General features: G+C 38.9%; 1 protein-coding gene across 1 annotated transcript in view; it reads left to right on the top strand.

The window, feature by feature from the left end:
• Positions 1-11,877, top strand: part of IPO5 (importin 5) — a 44,143-nt gene extending 32,266 nt beyond the window's left edge. Inside the window, exons 22-26 of the mRNA XM_065057298.1 lie at positions 2,655-2,777; positions 3,216-3,435; positions 6,715-6,943; positions 8,391-8,532; positions 11,135-11,877. Of these exons, the coding sequence (XP_064913370.1) occupies positions 2,655-2,777; positions 3,216-3,435; positions 6,715-6,943; positions 8,391-8,532; positions 11,135-11,221 (801 nt within the window). The 3' untranslated portion in view covers positions 11,222-11,877. The remainder of the gene's footprint in view (positions 1-2,654; positions 2,778-3,215; positions 3,436-6,714; positions 6,944-8,390; positions 8,533-11,134) is intronic.
• The last annotated feature ends 927 nt before the right edge of the window (positions 11,878-12,804 follow it).

Raw genomic sequence — 12,804 nt, forward strand, 5'->3', positions numbered from 1 at the left:
TTAGGCCAGCATTCAAAAGGATAAATTTCTGGCACCTACATACTGCGTGGGGTCCAAAAATTACAGAACTCAAGTTCTGAGCCAAGAGCCTTTCCTGATTTTTTTTTTTTTCCCTTTCTTATTTGCAATGTTTACTGTTCATTCCTGCAGACAGTGATTTAGGCGGTTTGTTGTCTTATTTATCACTCTGTCCTGATAAAAAGAGAAAACAAGTAGCAGTTTCAGAAAAGCTGAATCCATACTGCTTTAATTTATATTTGACTTTGCTGATTTATTTTTTTAAAGACTGCAAGGGAGACTTGTCTGCATCACCTTGTGAAAGTAGGAGTGGGACCAGAGTGTCACTTGCCATATGGACATAATTAACATATGGTTATGAGTAACATTTGGATATACACCTTTTGTCCCAGAGGGTTTATGTTGCCTTTACCTCAAGGCAGCAGAAATATAAGGGAGTACAGAAGTCATGAAAGATGTTCAAGCAGTAGTTTCAATATGATATCCAGATATGGCCCTAGCTTCGGCAGTAATTAATCTGCTGATTTGATAGAGGGTAGGAGGAGGCATACACTAGCAAGTGTTATGCTCTTCCTCTGAGCATCTGTTATCAGCTATTAGTAGGCAGGCAATACCAGGCCAGGTGGACCTCATTGTGTGCTGCAGCAGTTCTCTACCTCTATTTTCATTAGTGCATGTTCCAGAGTTACTGCTTGACTTATGCTTTGATGATGTACAAGTTGTCTAACCATGGAGGGTTTAAATATCCAGTTGTGAGAAACTGCCTGTTGCATGAGAAATACTTACTAGTTTCTCACTAGGGACCAGAAACCATCTGTATTCTGTTTTCCCTGCCTGTGGAAGTATAAACTGCTTAAAGGAACCATACTGAGTACAAGAGAACTTGTTTTAAAACAAAAGGTTTTTCCCAACACAAGTGTGTCTGAGGAACATGAACTGGTAGCTGAATCTGAGCTAAAGATCTTTATTTCACCAGTCTGATGCATTAATTGGGCAAGGTGAAAAATGGAGATAAACAGTAAGAGGAGAGGATTAATATTCCTTGTGGTTTTGCCACAGTCTTCTGCCACAAAGGCAGTTATCCATTTACTTTTCAATAAAAGCTTGTTACAGTATCTGTAAGGTACAGAAGAGAAGAACCTCCTCTCTTCTGTAAGGGGAATCCATTGAAGTTGTAAATTTGCATAAGACTTGTCTTTAACATTTTTCTGTCCCTGAAACAAATCTTCAAGTCTCAGCAACTGGCATCATCTTTCTGTACTTCTGTAAGGCCTTTGACACAGTTCCACACAACATCCTTGTTACTAAATTGGAGAGATATGGATTTGATGTATGGATTGTTTGGTAGATAAGGAACTGACTGGATAGCCATGTCCAAAGAGTTGCATTCAGTGGTTCCATGTCCAAATGGAGATCAGCAACAATGGGTGTCCTTCAGGGGTCTATGTTGGGACGAGTACTGTTAAATATATTTATTAACAGCATGGGTAGTGGGATCGAGTATAACATCAGCAAGTTTGCAGATGACACTAAGCTGAGTGATGCAGTTGGTGTGCTAGAGGGACAGGATGCCATCCAGAGGGACCTGGACAGGCTTGAGAGAGGTGGGCCCATGCAAACCTCATGAGATTCAACAAGGCCAAGTACAACATCCTGCAGCTGGGTTGGACCAACCCCTGGTACCAATACAGGCCACGGGATGGAGGAATCGAGAGTAGCCCTGCCGAGTGGGCTTGAGGGTATACTGGTGGATGAAAGATTGGACGTGAGTCGGTAATGTGTGCTAGAAGGCCAGCTGTATCCCGAGCCGAATCAAAAGCAACATGGGCAGCAGGTCGAGGGAGGTGATTCTGCCCCTCTGCTCCGTTCTGGTGAGACCCCACCTGGAGTCCTGTGTCCAGCTCTGGAGCCCTCAGCACAGGAAAGACATGGACCTGTTGGAGAGGGGCCAGAGGAGGCCACGGGAATGATGAGAGGGTGGAACAGCTCTGCTGTGAGGACAGGCTGGGAGAGTTGGGGTTGTTCAGCCTGGAGAAGGGAAGGCTCCAGCAGGACCTTATCGCGGCCTTTCTATATATAGAGAGGGCATACATGAAAAATGTAGAGAGAGCTTTTACCAGGGCCAGTAGTGATAGGACAAGGGGCAACGGTTTTAAGCTAGAAGAGGGTAGGTTGAAATTGAATGTAAGGAATAATTTTTTTATTATGAGTATTGTGAGACCTTGAACAGATTGCCCAGAGAAGCTGTGGATGGCCAGTCATTGGAAGTGTTCAAATGTATATATTTATATATATGAAGTGTGTATCACCACATTGATAAACATTCTTTGGGACCACTCTGTTGGGGTTGGACGGGGCTTTGAGAAACCTGATCCAGTGAAAGATGTCCATGCCCATGACAGGGGGTTGGACTGAATAATCTTTCAAGGTTCCTTCCAACCCAAACCGTTCTATGATTGTATCATTCTGTGATTAAACCAAAAGCTGAAAAATAGTGGACTTAAAAAGATTGGCTTTGCAGAACCAACCCATTTAACAACATTATTTCATTTGTTTAGAGACCTTAGCATTTTATGAAACTTCCACTATTTTAAAGACCATTAGTCTTAATGTGAGTTGTATCCCTTTCCTATCAGGATGACAGTGACGTTTATATTTTGACTAAAGTATCGGATATTTTGCACTCAATATTCAGCAGTTATAAGGAGAAGGTGCTGCCATGGTTTGAAAGGCTACTTCCGCTAATTGTCAACCTAATTGTAAGTACCTTGTTTTCTTTCAATATTGCTTGATTTTTTTTTTTTCCCTTCTGATGTGTAATAGGCCTTTCATGCTGGAATTTAGAGAACTGGTAATTTCTAAAAGGGATTTTGAGACGAGGGCCAAAAAGGTGTGGCAGACTAGTGGGGAAGATTGAGACTGAAATAGGTAACAAAGTGTGAAATAGAGGTAGACGGTTTAGCCTAAAATAATTTTTCTTTTAATTAGCTGAGATATTCACCTGGATTTTGTTTTGTTTATGGCATTGCGGCAAGTATCACTACAGAAAATTATGTATTTGTGGGATTAAATTTAATCCAGGAAGATTTTACCAAAATAGTAGGCCATTGTTACTGATTGTTCTGTTGATATTGTCATTGACTGTACAAAAATTACCAGTTTTAAGGTGGCTTAAATGTTTCCTGTTTTTGCTGCAGTGTCCGCACAGGCCATGGCCAGACAGGCAGTGGGGGCTGTGCATTTTTGATGACGTTGTAGAGCACTGCAGCCCCTCCTCGTTCAAGTATGCCGAATACTTCCTAAGGCCGATGCTCCAGTCGATATGTGACAACAGCCCGGAGGTTCGGCAAGCAGCTGCCTATGGTGTTGGAGTTATGGCACAATTTGGTGGGGACAGCTATCGTCCTTTTTGCACAGGTACATATGTCCCCTGGATAAAACTGCTTGAATGTGTGATTCTGAAAAAAAAAAAAAACACACAACAAAACAAAAAAACACACCAAAAAAAGCACCAAAAGCCAAAACAGCACACCTTTTGCTTAATGAGATCTCCTCCCTTTGACAACGGAATAGTACATTAATTCCTTGGGCTTTTAATGATGTGCTGCTCAGCAGCATTTCTGTTGCAGCACTTACTACTTAGTAAACTTGATTTACGTATATTTTACAAAATATGGTCTGACATGCAAGCATTTATTTCATAAAAAAAAAATAGCTTTTTGGTGCACACCTGTCTCATAGTTGCTTTTCATTGATACTAATGTGGTGACATATTAATGCCAAATCCTTTTGGATGTCTGGAAAAATTATAAAAAGGAGTATCCTAGAATACAACTCATGTGGCTCTCTGCTTTCCTTTTATGTAAAAAAGAGCCTGATTTCTGTGACTAATAAATGAAATGAGTATGATAACACCTATCAGAAGCACTTTGTCTGCTTTCTTTCTGAATGTCTCTGGTTTCCCTAAAACTTCAAATTTGTCTTGAATTTAAAGAAATGATTGTCTGCTGGCACTCTTCTTGCCAATCAACAAAGTTAATTTTGCACACTAAACAGCGGGTGTTTTTCTTTGTTAAGAAAATACTCAGCTCTGTCAAATATGTATTTTGTATGAATCTTAAATGAGAGCTGAATTAAATTATGTGAGAAAATAAAAAACAAGTGCTAGGGATAAATTAGGGTTTTAACACAAGTCTCACCCTCATCAGTAGAGGTGGTAATTTTCACTGTTAATGTGAATGTAACTGTCACATGGTGACAATCCAGATGAGGTGTCTTTAAACAAACCAACAAAAAACAGAGGGAAACCTTGCAGTGAAACATGAGAGCATTAAAGTTTTAAATGGTCTAGAAAAATACTTCCTAAAAGGGCTTTTTTGTGAACTTTTCCGTAAGGTTTTTATGTGTTATCCCAAGACTAGATGAGTAGAAGCTGAGGTGAAGACAGTTCTGATGTTGAGGTTTTAGCATCTGTTGAAGTCTAGTTTTAGTTTTCATTCATTAGATTTTACCTTGGCGCACTTAAACTTTGTAACTTTGATCCTTTTCTTTGTACCTGGCTTCTCCGTTAGCTGGATGTTTAGATAAAATAACCTTTTTACTTCACAGCATGCCATTGATTAGCAGGCACCTCAAAAGTTTTTTTTAAATACTTTTGTATGTACATGAAAGAACTTTGTGATTTATTTTAATAAATTAAGATGTGCTGTGATTAGAAACAAAGTAAATCCATGGCATGGGAAGCTTTGTATCCCTTAGGTTTTACTGTCATCTCTAAAATCATCATGTTTGTGAGCTTTTATTTATAAGTTAATTTTTCTACTGATTAATACATAGCATGGGCATTTTGTTGTATTGAAAGTTTATAGCAAGTGTATTAACATTAAACATTTTTGGCAGTTGAAAAAGTACGGAGATATAGGGAGAACTTGTAAATGGCACAAGAGCCACAATGAAACAAAAAAAAACTAAAAAGAGAATTGGTGAAGAACAAAATAATAAGATGGAAGGAAAAACTACACCAAACCAAGTAACTTTCTAATGGGGTTAAAAGGTTATAACTGATGTGACTGTCAACATTACTTCTATTTCTGACATTGGTGAAAGAATATAATCAGCTATTCTTTGTGAATATTTTATTAATCAATGGCATGTGTTTCTTCCAAAATCCTATTGGTGGCCTCAAATTTTTTGGTGGTACGAGATGTCAGAGTAGTCAGTCCTTGGAAAAAAACTATTACTATTATAGAAGGTGGCCTTTCATAATCAAAAAGGGTTTTTAGGGATCACCTATCACAACATCTATGTGAGAACAGATCTGTTTTCTAGACAAGAAGAAAACTTTTCTGCCAAGCTGTAGGGAGGAGACTCTGCTGGTTCATTTGATGCCCTCCTAATCTTATGGCGGCAAGGATGCAGAAACCTACAGAGTCACCCATGAGTATTAAGGAGCATGAGGAAACACAGTTGAGATTTAGCTTCAGCAATCATGAAAACCTGAAAAAAACGCACACTCAGTTTGCCTGGACACTGTAAACGTATGTGAAACAAACTCTGCTTATTATCAGCAGCATTATTATCCTGCACTCAACACTCCAGCCAGTGGGTATGGTGACCAATGTTTCTGCAGTTCTGTAGCGTTTATCAGGCCTATAAAAGTATCTTCATCTAGTTTAGGGTTAATCATATTTTTGCATAGCTGCTAAATTACTCAAAGAATTAATTCAGTGAAGTTAGTATACCAAGTGTCATTGTATCTTCCTTAGCTGCAAAGCTGCTACCTACTCATCAAAATGAAGTAGTGCAAGATCACACTCTTCTGCAGTAACTGGAGTTATTTTGGAGTGTGCTTGTTTTCTGTGCTGTTACCGAATTTTACAGCTTTAGCATTATATTTTTAGAAGAACACAAGGACAATTGTTCTGTATGAACAAGGAGTGCTCTGAAGTCTGCATGGACACTAGTAACTAAAACTGTGACATTGATGTTCATTTAGAAGTGTGCATTTGGTTACCTGCATGAATATTTAAAAAAAAAAAAAAATGCTATTAATGTATCAAGAAAACTGGCATTTTTCCTTTGATTTTTACCATGCTTTTTGCCGTGCTGGGTGGGTTCACCAGATGCGATTACTCCCATGAGCTTTTTCTAGTGCACCTTTAAGTGGTTGGAGGTGTCTTATGTATACATGCATGTCTTATGTGTGCGCGCACAAGCAATAGATGTAGAGCAGGCATATGCTATAGATATGCACTACAGTCCAAATTAATGTGAATGTCACTGTATCAGTACTTTCCATCATTCAGTGTTTATAGAACCTATTAGATTAAAAAATAATGCTTATCTATGTTTTTACTGCAAGTTACAGTGTCTTGTATATTGTAGATTGGAGATAACTCCAACTCCAAAAGATTTTTATTTTTTTCTTTTGAACTTATAAAGCAAATCCAAACTTCTGCTGTGGCTGTTTTCTTGCATTTCCTTGCATAAATTTCTCTATCTCTTTGGTTTTCATATGATGATTACTGAGCAGGGAAGAACCTAGAAGTAGTGGGACATTGGGATGTCTGGTTTTTAGTGCTTGGGTCACAAAACCTCATGTTTTTATTGCATGCAGTAGCCTCATGTAGAATTGGTGATGTTAATAAAAGGTAACTTGATTGTGCATTAAACTTTATTCTTGTGTTTGACAATTAGAGGCGCTTCCATTGCTGGTGAGAGTCATTCAGTCACCAGATGCCAAAACCAAAGAGAATGTCAATGCAACAGAGAACTGCATTTCAGCCGTAGGAAAGATCATGAAGTTCAAGCCTGACTGTGTAAACGTTGAAGAAGTCCTGCCACACTGGTTATCGTGGCTTCCACTTCATGAAGATAAAGAAGAAGCTGTTCATACTTTTAGTTATCTGTGTGACTTAATTGAGAGGTAAGGCAGAGTCTTGGCACAGCTGCAGAAAGTAAGCCTGTTTGCAGGTTGTTCCCTTGCATTTGTTTTCCGAATCTGAGAAACTGCCAGGTTAATCTGCAAATGCTTTAGAGAAGATCATTTGGAATGACACAACTGAGCCTTCTGTGGTGTTATTGCTGGTTTTTAAACAGTTGGTGTTCTCATCCTAACTAATGGCTGTATGGCTTGAAAAATATCCTGTGTGCTTTACATGTACACGATGGGAAAGGATCAGCTGGGTACTTCTACAGAAAATGTCAGGAAAATTTTTGATGCTCTTCTTACATATCAGCATTAATAACTGGTCAGGTCTTTTTGCTTAAGAGCAGCAGACATGTCCTTGCAGCTTTCTTTTCATAACCTTTCAAAGTAGCTTTGCACCCTTTTGCTTTCCAAAAGCTTGAGTATCAACAAAACAAAGTATGAAACAGAGAAATAATACAGACAAATTCATGATACAGTGCTGTCTCCTTTAATAAGTTTGCAATGATAATTTTCATTACTTTTGAAAGCATCTTGTCCCACAGCTTGTTTTTCAGATTTGTCATGCCTCACATAGGTCAATGGAAGAAAAAAAAAGATTCTGTTGTGGGTGCAAGTTGCATTTCATAATTGAGCAGAGGAATGTCAGCTCCTTCTGAACCATGCAGTACCCATGTTCTGGCAATAACTTTGCTTTTCTACAGTCTTCTCTGCTATGTGACTACCTTGTATCTCTTATAGCAGCTGAAGTCTCTATACTGATAATAGTACAGTTGTGTATGTGCGCATGTGTATGGAAATGAGGAATTACAGTACTAGCACATTTCTGTACCCAGCTGTGTGCAGGTGGCTCAGCCTTGCTACGTACTTCTCTGGAGCTCCATCAGTCCTATATTCGTAGCCTCTGTGCTCCAGCAGTGGTAGGTGGCAGGGCTGGAAGTAGATGGTGTTTTCTACCCAGATCCTTGGTTGCCAACACTCCCCTACTCCAACACTTGGCTGGAAAAGAGGGAGCAGAACTGCTTACTTGCTTTGTCAGTGAGTGCTGGGCAAGAGCTGAAATCACCAGTGCTCCGATGCCAGAACAACCTCCTCCCCCTGGCAGCACTGACAGAGAGGTATAAGCCCTTTTAGGCAGGGTATTTCTGGCACGCTGTTTACAGTTCCTTTGGCAAGGAACTCAACTGTTCTGTGAAGTAACTTCTTACTGATGAAGTGTAGGCTGCTTAAAGAATCAGCTGGTTAAATATTAACAGGAGAGGGAACATTCTGTCAACAGGCAACAAAGCTATGCATGCTTACTCAGCTGAGTAAAACTTGTATGTAAATAAGCAGGTTTAGAATAAGATATTTCAAAATCACTCAATTTACTTGTAAGATGCTTACTTTTTTTTTTGTTTGTTAGACATTAATTTATTTTTAATATATATTTTCATTGTAACAGCAACAACCCCATTGTCCTTGGTCCCAACAACTCAAACCTTCCCAGGATATTTGGTATAATTGCGGATGGTGAAATTCATGAAGCTATTAAACACGAAGATCCATGTACCAAGCGGTTGGCTAATGTTGTTCGTCAAGTGCAGGTAAGTAAATGCTTGCTTAATTATAAAGGGAACATTTAGAATCTCCTTCCAGAAGTAACCAAACTCCTAAACAAGTTTTGAGAGCCTTGTCTCCGTAGAGAATGATGCTTCAACCACTGATCTTGGAGATCCTTGAACCGCTAATGATAAAAATTGGTAGCATTTGCACTTGAATAAAGTCAAAAAAGTTTTAAGGTGTATGCAGCTAGATGGTTAATGTGCTAGCCAGTATTGTGGTTGGGTTTTTTCATTTGTTTGGGTTTTTTTTCTGAGCCAGAAATTAAAAACTGTAGAGAAATCTGCCTGTCTCTGTATCAGTGAACTGTACTGCAGGATTTGATCCAACATGTGGTTCCTCTAAAGGGTTCCCAGCACCTCGTGGTGACTTACTAATATAGCAGAGGCTTGGGATCTTTGCTAGAGGATGAGTGCAATCCACAAGTAATTTTACTGCTGCCCTCTTTAATGCAAATGCAGGTGGCTGTGCACTGTTTTCCCTGCCTTTGGGGAATTGCCTCAAGGTTCACTTCCTCTGGGCCATGATGAATACTGATGGTGCTGGGTGTGAGGATGTCCAAATACTTGAGCTGCACCTCTTCACGGTGTTGTAAGCGATAGTGCTCATAGGGCAGATGTGATCCAGGGCCAAATGTTATCAGGTGGATGTACTTGACAGTTGCAGCACCTAATGATAAAAAGTGGTGTGCCTGGCAAGCGTACAGCTTATGAAAATGTGTGGAGGATCTGGAGCAGCAGCTCTTCAATTATTGTCCGTTCCACCTGGCATGCTTGGGCAAAACTCAGGTTTGAGAATTTTAGGAATACTTAATTCTGGAAAGGATTCACTTGGATGAGTGTATCAGCCTGTAAGATCCATTATGTCTGGTAGAAAATGACTTGTTGAAACTCTGAAGGCATAAAAAGAATGAAAACAAGTAAAGTTTCAAAGTGAAAGTGGTATAAATGGCTGCTCTAGATTCTGGCTGACAGATAGGAATCCTTGCTGTTAGTACTTCAGGTTTGGTATGGAAATTTATATTAGGGTATGCTAATACATTTGTTCAGTTTACCTTAAATGCTCAAGGTTAGTTGATTTATTTTTTTTTAGCAAAGTCTTGTTTGGCTAGAAATGATAGGAATATTAAGATGGAAACCACACTTCTGCATTGGTTAAATGATTTACTTTGAGGGGAAAAGTTCTTAAAGGTTATTTTTTTTTAAATAGATAATTTTAGTTTACTGTTACCAATTGTCATCAGTCCTATTTCCACACATAATACTTTGATTTTAGTAAAGTATTGTAAATGTTTTATACCACAGTAGGAACTCCAAAGGCTGTGTAGTTGCTAACAGTCTGCCTGCTGCTGCTGCTGCTTCCCAGATTCCAGGAGAAAGAGTTTTTTGTAATGGTCTCAGTAAGCTGTTCCATACCCAGCACCTGACATGAGTAACATTATGGTCATGGATGGAATTAAACTTTTTTCCTTGTGCTTAGCTATTCTCAGACCAGAAATATTTCAGTGTAGAGTATCAGTTTCAATGTGTGTCAAAAATGCTAGAAAAGCACATAGAATTCTGCGATATCCCATTATACATTGGGAGTCTAAAATGCCTAATATTATTCAAAACTAAAAAACACAAACCCAGACTCGAGGATTTTGTTTTCAAATGCGTAAATCCATTTTTGAATTTTTAAGAGTATGTGACAAAAGGGCGTTATAATAGAGCCAAACATAAAATATACAAAATAGAAATGAAAACAATTATTTTTAGCTTACTTCAAGTATACTGCTATCACAAAAACCAGTCTAAAGACCTACAGACAGTCACCTGCAATTATTTTTCCTGTCATTGTCCTTCTAAAGAAAGCAAGGAGCCAGCTGCTTCCAGCTTCTATTGATAAGTGAATAAATACTCCCAACCTTTTATAAATTCCAGCATTTTCTGGTACCTTCAGAACCAGTCCCTACAGATGGTGACTTAAAAGCTGATGTCTCAGCTGAGGCCTGTGGTGACACAGGTGAGGTTTCCTGAGGGGAAGGAAAGTGTTTGCTTTGCATTGACCCTCACAGATAGTGTGTATGTATGTTCACTTCTCTCTGGCAGGTAACTGACCATTCCTTTCACTAAAGAGCAACGCTGTCTGTCAGCAGCAGAATTTTGCATGTACGCACGTAGTGCAGCATGTTACGCTGCAATCGCAGTGGTCCCTTCCTCTGAATGTGTTACTGGTGCACCAGTGCCCAAAAGATACTCCCGTATTTAGGCATCTCTTCAACTTGCAAAAGGGAGCAAATGGTTTAGGCTGTGGTTAACTTAATGGTCCAAATTGTCATTTTAGTTCTAGGGAGTTCCCAGGAGTTCCGAAGCGATTACACTGGTGCTATTTAACCAAAGCTTGCCTCTGTTTGGTATTTTGGAGCATCTCTAGTTGAACCTCTGTAGGATTGCGTATAACTGAAGATGTCAGTCTATTCTCTTTTGAATATGTATTACGGGGATAAGCCCAGCGAATGCTGAGCTTTGTAAACATGTGGAAGTTGAGTGTGTGCCTTAGAAGTTTGTCAGCCTGCATAAAGAAACCTTCTTGTTTGTTTTCTAGACATCCGGAGGACTGTGGACAGAATGCATATCACAGCTCAATGCAGATCAACAGGCAGCCATACAGGAGCTCCTGCACTCTGCTTGAAGGGCCTTAATTATCATCTGCAAGAAAACTAACTCCAAATAAACGTTTACCCTATTGTTTAGGTTTCTTTTGTTTCTTTTTTTTGAGTAAAACCAGAACTGTAGTGCGTGTAGGCCATTCTTCTGCAACCTACAGGCAGTGACAGCAGGAAGAAGCATTCTTTCAGAACGGTGTTTAAATCGGTTTCTATCCCACAACACGGAAGAAGTTTCCTGTAAACCCTACAATAGCACTGAAGAGTATTTTTCTAACGGTATAAGCCATCCATACGATGGTGAAAGGGAAACAAGTTGAATTTTCTCATTAGACATAATGAATTAAGAAACAGCTTTAAGACCTTGTATTCAGCGGTAGATGTACGTTATAACAGATAAACGTTTCTCTACATCTAGTGTTAATTGTATTAATTGGAGTGTGAGTCTTTGTAGGGTAGAAAGTGTCCTTCTGCCCAACAAGTTAATAGATCAAAAGATGAAAAACTGAAGACAAACATCGAGCATGAAGACCTCATTGACGGCACTTGCAGATTCCCAAAACCAACTTGTCCAGTGACTCAATGAGGAAAGCTGTTCAGCTTCCAGCCCTTGAATGTGAAGTCTCTTTGGCATGTCTGACAGTATCTCATTCACTCCTCAATAAATGACATTGAAACACAAGAAGCTTGTGTAGAAGTTCAGTGATGTGTGGTTCTTTTTATTTCCTCTTGTGAAAAGATGCAAGTAACAAGCTATACAAGTACGATTTTATATTTGAAACTTTGTATATTGTTGTCTGTTGTAGATTTTATGCATTTTCTTTGCCTTTTTAACAAAGTTTTCACCCAAGTGTATAGAATGGAAACCTAATGGCATTCCTTTTATGACAGTAAATTTACATATCTTGGCTTAAAAATGGTTTTCATGTTCAGATGCGATTGCATTTCATAACTTAGAAAATGTAGTGTTGTTCCAGCTGCAAATGTGCAAAATGATCTGGCAGCCAGTGACACTGCTGTAGTGGTCTGTGTTTTGTTTAAAACCATCGGTAGTTGATAGCCCGACCTGAAAGAATCAGAAAACTTCAGATGTTTTGGGTACTGCAAGAGTGATACACCATTTACCAGCTGACATAGCAGCAAACACAAGCACAGAGTGTCTGATTCTAACAAAGGTGAGTCATGGCTTTGCACTCTGATACTTTGAAGATGTTAGTAACATACATTGATCTTTAAAAACTACAGTTGTTTCCTGAAGTGTTCTTCAAGTCAATCTCCATAGTCTCTTAAAATTTACACCCTCTTTGAAAGGACGTCTAAGTTTTCTTCCTTTATAATAAGGTAGAACTTTATATGTAACAAATTCCTCTCTTACTAAAGAATAAACTTCGTTTTGCCTTTGAAAATGTTTCTGGAAGAAAAAGCAATACAGAGTGAGGTGTATCAAAAACTGCCTAGGACCATTATATCCCAGTGTTTGTGACACAAAATGCTTTAACCATACAGGTTGACGCTGTGGTTTGTTTAGAGGCAGCTGAAACAGCCTAACAAAGTATCTATTAATTTTGTATTTGCAGAAATTCAAGCATTCATACATCTGGAAAATTAA

This window comes from Columba livia, chromosome 1 (genome assembly GCF_036013475.1).
Source record: "Columba livia isolate bColLiv1 breed racing homer chromosome 1, bColLiv1.pat.W.v2, whole genome shotgun sequence".
NCBI classification, from domain to species: domain Eukaryota; kingdom Metazoa; phylum Chordata; class Aves; order Columbiformes; family Columbidae; genus Columba; species Columba livia.